Raw genomic sequence first — 16,413 nt, 5'->3', positions numbered from 1 at the left:
TTATCCAATGTCATTGAGAAGCACTGGATCAGCAGCTTCTTGAGTACGAAAGTGAATTCAAGAAGACACCCCTTTCTCTTTTCCCATGGGTATCAGTTAAATATAGCAGTAACCCGTGTGGCACACACCATCCACCATTTGCTGTTTGTGTAAAACTGATTAGCCAGACACAACTGTGAAACGAAGTGTTACTTTTATAGTAGCAACATGCAAATATTTTTAGGTCGCCACGTTTTGTTGGATAGCCTAAACAGTTCGGCCTGTTTAAACAGTTAACGGACAGGGTTTTGTATCAGAAGGTTTTTGTTAGGTTCCCGGGTGTGTCGTTGTACTAGATCAACGTGAATTACGCCCAAATATTAAACTATAATGATTCGGTTTCTGACTGAGGCTCTGGATAAATACATATAAAAACTATGAATTAGTATATGCACTTATACAGTTATCGTTGCATCATTTAAAAACACATTCTAATTTTTTGTGGAAGATTTTAAAGTAGCCTTGCCCAACAAGGACTGTGACATAGCCTGCTAAATGTCAATATTTATCATGCGTATGCATCAATACTTAAAATAAAGACATTTTCATTTATTACTGTATATATATATATATATATATATAGAGAGAGAGATACTATCACCTACCACAATGCTTCTTACTTTACACATTCATTCATCATAATTAAACTGCTTATTTTCTGAATAACCACGTGACACACTATTAATTTTATATCATTGTATGAAAATCAAGTTTGGAAACAGATGTAGCAAATAATATCAAGCCGCTTCAGCCTTCTAATCATTGCTACTATAATGGGTATATCAGCCAGACCACGTATAATTACCACTGTGATAATAATAATAATAATAATAATAATAATAATAATAATAATAATAATAATAATAATAAACTGTATTATGGTCTCATTTTGTATTTTACAACACGCGTAGAATAACCTAGAGATATTGCCATATATAAAATTAGGCCATGTTCTTTTATTACACCTTCTTAATTCATAAGCCAATTGTCATCTTTCTGAGCCAAATTAATGCTACATTTTATTGCATCTAATATTACCTTAGTTGAATAAAATGTTAAGCTATCCGATCATGCATCTCTGTCGCTATCTGATTACCTCACAGAAAATGACATAGGCCTACATAGACTTCCGATTTATTGAGTTTAAGTGGGCCTTTATAACTACTGGGGCTAATTATTTTTGTGCATACTATCAACAAATTGCATTACTTTCTACAGCATGTAATTACGAGTATAGGTGTATTAGCTGCGTCAAACTTTAGCTTAGAAATGTTTGCAGGACAAAAAAATACATTTTGGCATTAAGGTCTCTGTTTTGTTTTCAGGTTTATTAACAAAGGATTTCAGATTACAACACAATTGAGCTACATAGAATACATATATTTTAATTTTGTAAACAGAATTTTTTTTAAATGAGATAAGAACATATTCGTATTTTTGTATTAAAAAACAAAAAATGTAATTGTAAATTGAATTACTACTGGCAATGAGCTTTCAATGACAAAATTAAGGAAGGCTCATTTAACTACAACTGTCATACAGTTCAAACAATAAAATACTTAGGAAAAAAATCAAACAAGTAAATTAATTTATTTGTACAAATATTTACAATTGTTACCTGTACAGAAAGCATTCCTTTTCGTCTCTTTTTTCTCTTTTCAGTGTTTTACATGGCTATAGTTTGCGGACAAAGTCCAGTGCTGCCTAATTGTGCTGTACAGTTTTTCCCCCATATTTCTAGAAAAAAAATTATTGAGAAGGCCATTTTGAAACAGTTGCTGCCGATGCTGTGGGTAAAAATTGTCCAGAAATAATATTTGTGGGTACGCTCAGAATGGGCGCAATAGCAGCTGATGTCCGGGTTAGGGACAGGGACTGTGCACTCAATAAGGCTGACTGAACAGTCACAGGAGGCCGCAGAAAAGTCTGAGCGGCCGAAGAAGTGCTGGACACCCCAATAATATTCTCTATACTAAACGAGGGTCTGCTGGAAGGCTCGGACTTGATCATCGATGCGGTACTCAGACTGTTCAGTTGCAGCTGAAGGCTGGGACTGAGCTGAGAATTGAAAGTTTTTCTGTTCAGCTCAGTGGATGGTAGTAGAGGTACCGTCGGGGGAAGCATTGGACCCACGGGAGGGATGTAGGGATACTGCAAAGCCGCTGGATGGGAATAGGCTGCTGGGTGAATTCCATAGTGACGTCCGTAAGGATTTCCAATGCTGTATGCCCCAAAACTTTGCATCATGAGGGCGGTCTGTTCCCTGAGAATATCTGGCTGGTGTCTCTTGAATCGTTTCCTTCTTCTGAGGAAGCTACCGTTGTCAAACATATCTTCCGACTGAGGGTCCAGTGTCCAGTAGTTGCCTTTACCAGGGTTTCCTGGCTCCCTTGGGATTTTGACGAAGCAGTCGTTCAGGGACAGGTTATGTCGAATGGAATTTTGCCAGGCTGGAAACTTCTCCCTGTAGTATGGAAAGCGGTTGCTTATGAACTCGCAGATCCCGCTGAGGGTTAATTTCTTTTGCGGGCTCTGAAGAATAGCCATGGTGATGAGAGCTATGTAGGAATAGGGTGGCTTCACAAGGCTGTTTTTCGGCTTGCTTTGCATGGGACCCGATGCGCTTTCCTGGCCGTCTCCTTTGGTCTCTCCCTCGCCTGCGCTCTCACAGGGGCTGTCCGTCCGTTCTTTAACCCCGATTTCCTCCACCTCTTCCGCGCGGTCGTGAATTCCCTGGCTATCACAGTCGCTGTCTCTTTCCATTCCCTCGTCGCCTTCTCCGACCACATCGATATCCACATCTTCAGCAGCAAGCACCGTCTGACCGGACATGTCGTTGGCACTGTTGCCTCCAGACAGGGTCATCACAGCTTACTTTTCTGAAGAACAACCAGAGGTAAATGCGTGGCCCGTCGCGGTCAGCTCGAATGTCAACAAATTCTAAATGCAGGTCAGATCGGCCTGCCAGTGAAACTTAAACTTTAGAAAATATTTCTCCAGCCGTGTAGCGTCTTAACTTTTAACAGGCTCGTGTGCTTCGCGCCGGCTCCTCTTCAAATCGTATTTCCTAGTAACTAAGACTGATTTCGGAACGAAGAGTCAGGATGACATGCTTTTAAAGCCGGTTTTAAGGACTGTCTGATAGATTACTTTTCAGTTAAAGATATACTATCAGGGTCGTCACGTGATAACATGACGTCAGACATCCCTCTGTTAAACCATGCAAACTGGAGTTGTTTCATGGATTTGTCAACAAAGGGACAACAGTAATACTACTTGCCACTACTTCCTGGCTCTGTTCGTCCGTCATAGACCATTTAACGGTAGCAGAGGGAGAAAAAGACAATTGGCCTGCATGATTGAAATCTTCAGTTCTGATGTGCATTAGCTCTGCTGCTCAAAAACCAATCTTAACTTTGCTTAAACAAATTGTGTTGAGAGCTCCCGAGTGAAAACGTCTACAGCTAAGTTAATTGACTCTCTTCTAGCTATTAATGTGTGTTCGTCTGTATATTGCATGCAATGTAATATATACATAGCCTAAATAAAAAAGACGTTATTGTCGATTGCAAATTATCGCCGTGAAATTAATACAATTTTGAGGTTGAATACTCTAAGATTTAACGTTCTACATATAAGTTTTATTTTCTTTTTACACTATATCCTATGTTAATTGAACTTGATATTCGTTTATATTGATTAATGTCGTAGATTTGCCAAAAGAGGGCAGCGATAAAGATGTGCACCAACAATGAGAAACTATAAATAAAGAGCTCTTAACGGATTTTGAAGAGGTGTTAACGACCTAATCATTGCAAGTGTTAGCATATGAAAAAGTAGGAAATGAGGGAGCTGGTGAATGTAAAGGGACTATTCAAAACCATGAAGTTAAGCCATGTCTGAAGGATGTTCTCATGAAAAGGATGTAAAAACGAATATAGAACACTTAACATTTCCTACGTTGTGCGAAAAATGTAAGCTACATTTTTTTCCACGGGTGTTCTACGGGAGGGGAATCTAAATATACAAATTATTCATTTAATACTTGTGTAGAATTATCTCGAAATTTTAAAAGGCAACAAGGAAAGGAAACAGTATTGTCATATTATGGCGCAGGCTATTTCACACGCACACGCACACGCGCGCGCACACACACACACACATGTATATATATACACACACTTTATATTCATACAAGGAGAGCAACCCAAGAATCTTCCAAGCTTAAATTCGTTATCTATGTGCCACAAGCAATATAACTTCCTATTGATTTGGTCTGGAGTCTCCTCCTGCCGTAATGAAAATATCTTTAATTGACAACAGAATCAATTATTCTTACCACCCCTCTATTAGAACTAACAAAAATGTGTAAATGACTTTACGATGGGAACTGAGCAGCAGTTAACCATGACAAGGTCTATTCCGCTCAGTTCAAAGCTCTTCTTCTGGCTTCAATTTAAAAAGCAAAACAGCAATCGCTGCACATTGGCTCTAGGCTGTAAGGATTTTTCAGTCGCAAACCATAGAAAAGAACGAGGCACAACTAGCTGTGATCTAGCACTACTCAAATCTCTACCTTTGATGTTTGTTTATAAACACATTTGGAAGACAGTGACGCATGTTTATGGGGTAGGCTACTTGAAATAACGTTATTAAATAGGTGAATGTCCTATGATAATGATGATGATGACGACGATGATGAAAATGGTGATGTTGATAACGATTATTATTATTATTAGTATTATTATTTAGCTCATAATTATTGCATTGTGACCTAAGATTATACAGGCTAATAAAAAAATATGTGTATGCCGATATGATTGATTAAAAAATGGCACACTATGGAAAAGTATTCAATTCGCCATTCGATAACGAAAAATGAATACAAAAGAAATCCGAAAAAACCAACAGCCCTAGTCCACCAATTAAATGTAGAATTGTTCTACACTGACTATCGCGCTACTTTTAATTAGTATCAATTTTCAAAAACGAAGAATGTTTTCATCATCTATAAACGTAATAAGAAGAGAGAATCTTCACAATGTTGGACTGTATTGATTCGGAATGAATCTTCTTAAAATTAACAACATTCTTTTAGCACCTTCCCATATGCTATTTTTGTCGTTTTGCAGATGACGAAAACAGTCACGTCTATACAGAAAAAATGTCGAATAGCGTTCGGGTTCTTTATTTCTCTAAGGGGAAAGAACAAAAGACGTGTGTGGACATTGCAGCTTGTCTTCAGCACAATACAAGTCAGATTAATTAAATCATATCGTTAATAATCGCGTTTGAGTGAAAAGGAACGTTTCCTCTCGATTACACACGTATTGTGCTAATCTTGCGCTCAGGCAGAGACACCATCTGACCTGTGTGATCTCCAGTCTATCAATACCGGGTACTTAGAAGATGAGATTGCACCTCTTTCAGCCCCGATTCGTTTTATGAAAACATTTATTTTGTCTTTCGTTGGCTAATATTTGGATTATTATTATTATTATTATTATTATTATTATTAATATTCATAAATGCAGTTGTTTTTTCACTTGGATCTATTGTTGAATTCACATTGAATACAACAATGTGATGCTTTTTGTGTAAATGAAAATGCATTTTCATGATAAAAACTTCCTATTACAAAAATTATTTGAAAGTCCCTTCCACGTCTTTAAACTCGGGTTAAGCTCGTGCCGGCTGTTCGTCTTTAAATTCAAGAATCACGACACCCTGAAAGACAAAGTTACTGGGATAATATCGCACAAAAAGGGGATAAAATCCGACCCTCCGTGATCTTTTGAAGCTCCATAAATCCTGTTTTATACTAGCGCAGTTTGTTAATGAAATGTACATTTAAGGACACATGCACGGCTTAGCTCGACAAAACCTTTTAGAATAATAAGATAACTCCTTCCAGCATGAACCTATTAGGAGACGCAGCAATAGCAGGTGACGGTGCGGATGCAGTCGCTGCAAGTGATTACCAAGCAAGGTCAGAAACAAATAGCTTAAAAATAAGAAAATTGGAAAGGATGTATGTCTAATCAAATTGGAGAAATCAAAAATGTGGTTAAAATGAAAAGCCGTGCTTGAGAAAATGCGCCCCTTCAAGATACTGTAGCAAGCTGTTAGAGACCGAGAATGGGAAATCTCTAAGCTAGTGAAGATACTGCACTTGAACCGAGAATGATGTGATCGCGCAAATCATGAGGTGCACTTAGCCAAGAAGAGTTCATTTCCACAACAACACGTTCTGGGTAATTTCTGTCCGATGCAGGCTGTGCTGCGATTTATTTATATACATAGAACGTTTTGCCATCGTGTCATTCATTCTGGAAGGAAATAACAAGAAATGAGGGCGGAGATTCCCTTAAAGTAGGCACATAATCGCTTCGGAGCTGGACTGGAATTAAAGCCGCTCTCTTTTGTCTTTGTAAAACCTTTGCTTCCAGTAAATAACTTGAGTATAACTTAGCTGTTGAGGATTACCGCAAGTCTCTTGGCATTAACGTGATGCCTGTCTGTTTTGCGTTCACTTGGAACACTTCAGTCTGTATTTAGCTAATTTATGTGAGGCTGAAATCAATTCAGTCCGCTCAATCAATTTAATTTAAAACGGTTATAGAAGACGTCGCTTATCTAGTGTATTCATTGTTGTAAATAACACTGCTTCATATCGAAATACTTGATTTGCTGCTCGGGTAAATTTAGCAGTTCACTTAGAAATAGAGAGTATTGATATTTAATTTGATAATAAGACACTGAGGTAGGCAGTGTCATAATAGTCTTGCCTACTCCATTAACTGTATATTTAAAAAAGTAAAAGTGAAAATTACACATTTCAGTGATATAACTCATCAAGTCGTCAAAACCCGGACTATTCACAGACTTTAAAATATACAACAAAAACCAAAAGTTAAGCCTAATATACTGTCCTGTTCATGTTTCACCCAAATCTAGCAATGTTTGAAGCGTTGGATTTCTTCAGTAGTATAAAGGGTGCTAGTGTAAAAACAGATTTTTTGAAAGGCAACTCATTTAATTAATGATGAGAGAGCAGTTGGGGGCAGCAAGCTAGTAAAACTGTATGATAAATTAATGGCATTGTTAGCGCGCTTTTAATTACGGCTATTATGTTAATTATTTTACATCAACGCAGAATTATCAGCATGTCAGATTTAATCAAAACGAGCTATTCTCCGGAAAACTGTTCTTTTCATCTCTAAGGGGAAATATCCACGTCATATTTTCGTTAAAAATGACTTTTCATTTAAATGTAATCTTTAATTAGTTTTTTTTCCACAGTAGACATCGTTGTTCCCTCAAGGCTGTACCCTCCAGAAGGCAAGATCGCTGCCTTTTTTTGGAATTCACCATTTTCACCCCCTTGAAGAATCCACTCTATCAACCTGCAACTTTCTGTCAAACAATATGATGTAGCTCATTTTTAACCGTCCCTTTTGTAGAATCATCTTGGAGCGGCTCACCGTCACAACAATGCACAAAAGGACAAAACAGAAAATGTGTGTCGCGTTCCCCAAATACGTCTGAATAACGACACAATTGCTATAGAAGCCTATACAAAATAAGAAATGACAAGGCACCGGGTTAAAGCCAATGGAAAACAACTTCAATAATGTATAATAACATGGACTTGCGATGATTCGATTGGAATTTCATTCTGCAAAACGTTACATTTTAATGAAAGGGAACGCAGTTAGAATCATTTTCCAAACGAAAACCGGTTGTTGCCAAGTGGTAATAAGGTCGACTTCGAAGTCGCTAAATATTATTATATGTATGTGCAGCTACATGGACTTTATTCTGTCACAATATGCTTAACATCAATTTTCGTTTTATTCTTTTCGATTCATTAAGTAAGTTATTGATCAACTTGCTGATTTAGCACTCCCATTCAATCAAACTTAAATTGGACTATTCCATTATTTGCCTCTACTTTTCAATAGCCAACAGAAACAAAATGTAACAGTTTTATTTATTTATTTATTTATTTATTTATACATTTTTTCGTCCAGTTCAATATGAGTAAAACCAAAATGCCTAATTGGTTTTATCAAAACGATGGCTTGTTCATTGGTTTACTGGAAAACGATTAAATTCTTCCCCACCCAAAAACACAGCAAAACTCGAAAATCTGAGGGTAACTTTGGCAATTTGAAACGCGGGAGTATTTCAGAGATGCTCGTTTGCAGTAGCTGTCATTTAGGCCTACAATTGAGAATTCATCTATATTGCAGACAGTAAAAGTGCTAATTCAACTCAGAGTATACAAGAGTCCAATCGGGATCATATGCACTCCGTAAGAGTTAATTTAACATTGAACATTTTACAGTCAAATGAGAATTTGGTTCGAATTCATCAACAATTCACGTCCTCAATATAATTGGACAGTAGCCAATTAAAAAATATTTCAAGACAAAAATAAAAAACTTTTAAATTATTAATATGTTCCATATATTTTCATAAGGAGACGCATTGCTATTAGGCTATGTTTGACACAAGACAAAATAGGTTTAATTGTATATTCATCTATCCTTCAGGTCTTGTTTTAAACAGTGTAATGTCAATAGCAGGTAGCTATGCTCATTTGGATTATTTGATAAATAATTTTAAAAACAATATTTCTATTGATTACACTTTACCACTCTGACAAGATTAGCATCAACAATTAATTATCTTGTTAATACTGGAAGATGCTTTACCTAACATATTGTTTTGATTTCCTGGGTGACTCCCCACCTCCGCCACCAACCTGACTGTGCAAGTGAAATCAAGTCTACTAATTGAAGTGTAAAAAATCTCTGGCTTTCGCCAAAGTGGGTGTCCGACAGTCATGCTGATGGATGGAAAGAAAATTAGAACATGCATTGCGTTGTTTCGGGTTCGGATTTTAAAAAAATGCCATGAAAGGTTTACAAAGCTTTAATTGAAAGTAATGTTGATTGTTGATTGTGTGTGCGTGAGAGAGAGAGAGAGAGAGAGAGAGAGAGAGAGAGAGAGAAGCGCGCGCGCGTGTTTTTTTTTTTTTTTGGCCGGGGGGGGGGGGGGTCGTTTGTTTGCTTGCGTGTTTATTTATTCACATACAATCAACTTAGGCCTACATTTTGCCATGGTATAATGTAGCTAATGTCAGTGGGCTGGAACGGTTGTGCCGTTGAACAAGAAAAGACCATTCGTTCAGCAGAAGATCGGCAGACCTACATGATCCAAGTAGGCTCAAGGCGGGGCGTGGTGTGGTGATTGGTGGGAAAATGACACCTGGACGTAAATGTGAGCTGGATTAACATGCCAATGTGTCTTGTTAAGTAAGTGCTATGTCAGTAGGTTTGTAAGTTTTTTTGTAATTTAAATTAAGTGTAAAGTAGCATATTAAGAGGAGGAGAAAGTGTTATTTGGTTACAAAGGCTTAAGATGTCGGCTAAATTGCAGAAATCTGCCTCGTTTCATATGCTTTTCACTATGCATACCACGACGATCATTGAACCATAACTAGGGATGGGAATCATGTGTGACCTCGCCTTACAATACCATCGTGATACTTGGGCCACGTGATAATATCCCGATAATATCTGCGATACATTAAGTAGCCTATTGTGATTCAAGTCTATTATGATAGCGTACATCACGTATAAAGTTAGAATCGGCCTGTACAATATAATGTTGAATAATAAAGAACAAAAAAGACAATACCTAATTTAACACATTTTCTGATTAATTGATTATTCTCAATAAAATATGAAACATATACGTGTAATCTCTAATTAACGGTTCACACGCTATATTGCTGTCTCCAAACTGAAGAATGATATGACACATCTCTACTGTACTAAACAATCACGTTAATGTTTAATGAAAGCAAATACTGAAGCAACTCTAGAGCACCCGTATGTCTTCTTATGAAATTTAAAATTTAGTTGTGCAAAGTAATAAGAAAAGTATTCCAATAAATAGCCTAAATGTTAAATTATGTATAAAATGTCCAGAAAACTTTGAAATAGCCTAAAATAAAAATACATTAAATAGTTCAAAAGCTGCATTTGTTTTGTTGCTGGACTAAGGACTGATGTGGATTGGAAACTATTCTTGAATGTTTTCACGGACTCCTCGACTTGCTCTTTTACTTCCTTGTACAGGTTGGGCACATCCAGGGACTTTCCGTGGCCCATGGGGACCCGTTTCAAAATTCTATCATGAGGTTCCCTCCGCTCCTTTAACCACTGCCCCACATGCCCATATGAGCCTACAGCACTTGAATTTCCACGCCGCCAAGGCTTAAATAAATGCTGAACATTATTCACAAAAAAAAAAACCTCAGAAAGCTATGTATTTGTTCTTTCAAGAATTCATCACTGGGTTTAGAAGCTTGCTATACGTTTCCAGAGCTTTTGGGAGGCATGAAGCTCGTTCTGAGGAACATGTAAAATCTATGTATTAATTTCAAAAAAAGCTTTAAGAAATTTAACGTGCCTGGAGAAAGAAAAACTGGTAGTTACAAATGCAATTTAGGAATTAAGAACGGACAATTATACAATTTAAACATTTTTAAACAGGTTATGACACATCCCAAACATTTAAGATAAGCCTATAAAACGTAACATACACGCCTAAAAATAAATGGACAGTGGTTACATGAAAATTGATTGATTATATGTGACTACGCCTGATTAAGTTAAAGACGTCACATATACTTAGTAACTGCATTAAGCCTTTGTCCATAATGTTTTATTAATTAAGCTAAATCAAACTTTACTTTATGAAGTAAACAATTTATTTATATACATTTATACATTTGAGTGTAGGGAAGACCGGGGATAATTGTAACACTTTCTGTTCCAACATGTATACCTCAATGAGTGTTTGTGCTAGAGCTGTCAAACTTTGATAAAAGCTACCCATATTTGTCTGCTATATATATTAGTCATTTAGACATCTACTACAATATCACAGATTGTGTGAGTAAATGTAAAATACAGAGTTCCACTGTTACAACCTACCCCACCACTGGGGTGAGTTGTAGTGCTAGCAGGGGATGGATATAACAGGAACAGAATGTTTGCTTAAATTTCACAATGTGAAATTTACATGAGAACTTTAATGAAAAATGTTTGAATATGGCTAAAATACTTTTTTTTTTTTCAATAAAACAAATTAAAAAGACTTATTCTTAAACATGGAATATACAATTGCCCATTTCTAACATTAGTAACATTTGAGAACTTAAAATTCGTTTTACAAATATAAATATCTTAAAAAAAAAAAAATAATATCACACTTTTGTCAAATAAATTGCACTTTTTAGTCTTTAAACTGAAAACTCCTTTAAAAAATCTCTATTCAAACCAACATAGCAGTGTGTGTACGTGTGCGCGTGTGTGAGAGAAAGTGAGTGAATATGTCAGCTGACTGCCCTTGTACATACAAGAGTGCTTTTTAGTATATTCACCAGGTTTAGTAAATCTACCTGTTTTTCCCCTTTCATTGCCAAGGCATGCTGATAAATAAATAAATAAATGCCAAAACAATCAATTTTAGTTAACATTAGTCTACATGTCCCGCTGTAACGTTTGCCCTGTTTTCTTTTTAGTTCTTATATAGAACTATGAGCAGTCCTCACACTTAGAGAATTAAGAAATATCACAAGCTAGCCTGGAAATCACCATGGTCACGTGATTTCAGTAGCAATCGACAGCAAAATAGCTTGTTGAATTGTAAGCTCACCTAGTTGAGTGGCCAACAAATAGGCCTATAGCAATGAACATTTTTGATAGCACTATTGTTTGCAGATGTCTTTTATATTTGTTGTGGGTGCATTTGGGTTCAGAAAAACAATCATGTATAACAAGGAGAATGACAATGGCTGTAATTGTTATCTTCATTTTTCATCCATTGTTCATATGGTAGTTATCTAACCAATTGACTCAAAAATTACTCTTAAAACAAAGTATGAAAACACAAGACCTACAAGCTGTGATCACATTGACTGGCTTAGCTAAAACTCTGGGCTTTATCCAAATAGCGAGTGTAAATAGCCCAATAGTTCTGACACGATTAGATGCTGTTGCAACCTGTGTTTTGATCTGGGGTACTTTGCAAAGAACCATGTAAACTGATCAAATGTGAAAACACCCACATCCGTAAGAGCTTATTTATTGTAGTCTTGCCTACAACCTCTGAGCCAAGTTAGAGGGCCAATGGATTTTGTGCATTACATGTTTGCATTTTACACTCCAGTGCAAAGACATACAAACAACATGTTCTGTGTGCTAAACTCCCATCAGGAAACTGTCACTCTTCAGTCTAACACGGTGTGTTCCAGCCGGCACTGAAACTGACCTCTGAACTCAATCATACATACACTATGACAGCAAATAGACTCAGTGTTCTGGGGCCATAATTTGACAGGATTCCCACCATCAATGTTTTCAAATGACCAAAGTATCCCAACCACTCATCCCAAAATGTGCCTCATTATAGAGGACCTTTGGTTGTGTGAAGCACATAGAACTCTGCAGTTGCATCTGGAGGTGCAGGAGTGCGCCAGCAAGAAATCACAAGGGACCTCGGTCCACTTGCCCATAAGGACCCCGTGCGAGATGTCAGCAATCTAGTCAGGTTTAGCTCGTATGATGAATTCTCCAAACAGTTGCAATTGATCGTTCCTCTCGGTTTTTTTCTCTGTTATCTAATTGCACCGGAATTTTATTGAGGTTTTTTATTGATCCCTCTTCTAGTTTTCCACCCAACTATTTTAATGAACAATATAATGGCTACTCTTGCACTGGTTTTATAACGGGTTTGTTGGTAGGGTAACCTATAAAATCAAAACAAAATCAAATTTATAAGTAATCTCTGCACATGGACAAAAACATGAAAAACATGATGCCTGTTTTCTAGCATATTAAGAGATGGATTTCATCTAGTGATAAAGCATTTATAATCTGTAGACCATCTACAAAACTATTTAAAAATATATTTTGTATTTCTTTGTATTTGAATTTAATTGAATAACAACCATACCATATTTATTTTTTATTTCATTTTGTTTTGTTGATAATGTGGATTGTCTATAATGTGATGTTAGAATGTCTTTTCTTGTCTTGTCTTTTGTGTGGACCCCAGGAAGAATAGTTGTTACTGAGGTAATAACTAATGGGGATCCTAAATAAATAAATAAATAAATACCTTTACATTCTGCAACTTATAAGGGTTAATGATATTAAATTCAGATTGGTTTGATCCTTTCATTTTTCAACACATTCACATGTTGTTTTATTCATTCACTTAGAGCACATTTGATTTTAGTGTCAGTCAATGCAAAACTGGAAATATTGCATATAACTATGGAATGACCACACATGACTCCTTATTAACCATTCAGCTATTGAGATCATTATAAAAAAACAGAGACAAGATTTATGTATCCAAAATATAATGTATGGAAATATAAGATTATTCCAATATTTTTACATTTGTGTAGAGATTACATAAATGAACATACATTAAAAAATTATATAATCTGTCTTCTGAACTAAGAGTTCTTAAAAAATACGAAGTATTTTGTTGAAAGTACAGTTTACAAAGTGTTTTGCACAAAATCTGTACTTTAAGTTGTCTTTAAATTGAATAGCGTAACCTAAAGGAAAATATCTTTTTGCAGCAACATAAACAAACACAACCAGTTATATGCAAAGTATGAAGTCGTGCAGAAAAACATCAATATTTTACGTCTCCAAAGATTTCCCTTTAAAGAGGCAATCAATGCCTCCTATTCACTGTCTGCTTGTGTGTCTTTTCTGCTTGGCCTTTGTAATCAGCAAAGCATTCTCCTCTTTCGAGTCCCACAAAACTTCTGTGCCCTGTACTTTTACAAATGCCTCCTGGCTATAAATACTAATGAAATCTCTTTGCTTAATTTGATTTTGCTGGTACACTTGCAGTTATGACTGAACTTTCCCATGAGAGAAACCGATTTTCACGTCCTTATGGAAGGGAGAAAACATTCCACAGAACCGAAGAGATCATTTCCATAATTACCCAATTGGCAGCCTAATGACCCTCTAGAACAATAAAAAGATCTCTTGTTAATTCCATTTCGGTCGCTGACATTCAAGAGATCCCTATCTTACATGTTGAGGTTCACAAGATAACAAGTGTACTTTCTTTTTGGCCAAAGAGCAGTCCATTCAATTAGCCCTGACACATCGCTGAGTGGGGATGAAGGGATCCGGGTGTGCTTTAACATGTCGTCCTCAACCCAAAATTGGATTATTTATGGGCTTTAGAGATTATAAAGATGGATATTCGAGGCAATCAATTTTCATGTTGCATTTTGAATGGAGAGATCGAAATGAAGTGCAGAATAATTAAAAAGATCACAAGTCCCCCCTCGCATGTAATTATGACCCCCCACCCCCCATTGTGCTGCAGGTCTGCCTTTGATTTCACTGAGAGCAGTCCCAGCCTAGTCCTCACATCCGCACACAATGGCTGTTTTCAGCGTGGGGATGTTTTAAATAGCTGTGACCGTCAATATGTATACTTCTCCTAGACAAGATTGTTAGCAGCTTGTGTTGTCCAGGCAAGGTTTAACAGTGTTTCAAGGTTGTAATGTTTTTAATAAGCATTAGTATGAAAAAACTGATGACAGGATTTAATTAGAATTTTTAAAATCATTGGTGTGTTTGCAAGTGCAATAAATAAAGTTTACCACATGTGGTTTTGTTTTAACCTGCTTTCACTTCCAGCTTTTATTTCATAAACGTCATTGTGTTTTACTGAAGTAGTAAATTCGTAAAAATCTTTTGGACTATGTTGCATTTGATGAACACTGCTTTGTTTGTAAGACACTGATTTACTGTAGAACAACGATTGCCCAATCTTAATACATATATTTATTTCAAATAAACCCAGGAAATATTTAGATTAATGCTCCATCCATATGAGCAACACCTACTCAAACCAATTTAATGAGATATCCATAGCAAATGCTTAATTCCTTTTCCAGTGAATGTAAACATTTTGATCAAAGCTTGAGTCTGCCCTTTAACGAGGACAATGTACTGTATTTCAGCACTCACACAAATCATTAAGTTGTTGAATTGTTGTTGAAAAATTATTAATCCAAATAAAATGTTCCGCTCTGGTCAGTTAGATGCCACTTAATCACAATTTTTCTGTAAACATCAAATTACATTTGAAATTGAAATGTACTCTGTTCCTGTTTCTGTATTCATGTTATTGTCATTATACTGTGCTAACATTGCAATATTAATACAGTTGAAATGCAGACTAATTACAACATTTGTTTAGGACCCATGAGACATTAACAATAACATGGAGAGCAGAAGCAAACTATTAGATCCTGTAAAGTCTATCATTTTTATATTTTCATATTAACATTGAAAACAAATATTTATTTTAAATCATTATTCACAAATTGCATATTTTATTATTCACATATGATCACATATTTGGATGTTTTAACACTTATATTCAGAAAAGGCTGCTTTTATGTAAGCCAATTCTGCCAATCTTGTCTTAAATGCGAACATCACAAAGTTGTTTCTTAAGTCATTTTTGGGGAGTAACTTGATTTTCTTCATTCCACTTCATTCAGAGATCAAAATCATTATGCCATTAAGGGTTGTTGTGCATGTTTACACACACAGGTCATTTTGTGATAGACTGGTCTCCGCTACTTGATTGGTGAGATCTCTGCCTGTGGCATTTCTATAAATCAGCTCATTACCGAGCAATATCTCTCTCTCTCTCTCTCTCTCTCTCTGTCTCTCTCTCTCTCTCTCTTTCTCTCGGGGTCTCTTTTTCTCTCTCAATCTCTCTCTCTGCCTTGTCTCAGGCTTTATAAAATATTGAAAATAATATATTTACAATTATCCCACGACCAACAGGAAAAACTCAAGTTTGAAAAAGTGAACTGCTATCTGCCATCTGTTGGTTGAAAAGGGTAATGAAGAAGAACACATCTCCAAGTACAATATGTATAAGTTTGCATATTTCAGACAAACAAAGGTTCCGTTTTTCTGTCTGTCTGTCTCAGTTTAAATTTGTCTGTTAAACATTGTGAATGGCCATAAATAGCTGTTGCTTGTTGTTCATCAAAGTTTGCATGCTCTTTTCTGTGACTGGCCATCTGCTAACTGCAGGAACTTCTGGGGAATCAGGCTATTTGTATTATTTAAACACATAATAAAATCATCAAAGTGCTGCAGCAAATTGTCATTTGGCAACTCAGACCCACGCTTGTAATGTTGCGGCACCCAAGAGCAAACCAAAGGACTTGCTAAGCAGCTAATAGGACCATGTGACTGAACTAGAGAGCTTAGAACAGAAAATGCA

General features: G+C 36.3%; 2 protein-coding genes across 2 annotated transcripts in view; one reads left to right on the top strand and one right to left on the bottom strand.

Annotated features, from left to right (window-relative positions):
* Positions 1 to 14,773, top strand: part of si:dkey-148h10.5 (uncharacterized protein LOC107988039 homolog) — a 39,507-nt gene extending 24,734 nt beyond the window's left edge. The window contains exon 8 of the transcript XR_004764799.1: positions 10,191 to 14,773. The gene's annotated coding sequence lies outside the window, so the exon portion shown is untranslated. The remainder of the gene's footprint in view (positions 1 to 10,190) is intronic.
* foxd3 (forkhead box D3) lies at positions 1,292 to 3,551 on the bottom strand. Its single transcript, XM_035413487.1, has one exon. The coding sequence runs from the start codon at positions 2,902 to 2,904 to the stop codon at positions 1,789 to 1,791; it is 1,116 nt and encodes a 371-aa protein (XP_035269378.1). The 5' UTR covers positions 2,905 to 3,551; the 3' UTR covers positions 1,292 to 1,788.
* Positions 14,774 to 16,413: the final 1,640 nt, after the last annotated feature.

Source organism: Anguilla anguilla, chromosome 4, assembly GCF_013347855.1.
Source record: "Anguilla anguilla isolate fAngAng1 chromosome 4, fAngAng1.pri, whole genome shotgun sequence".
Lineage (NCBI taxonomy): Eukaryota > Metazoa > Chordata > Actinopteri > Anguilliformes > Anguillidae > Anguilla > Anguilla anguilla.
The sequence above is the reverse complement of the archived record's forward strand: the minus strand, read 5'-3'. Positions and strand labels throughout refer to the sequence as shown.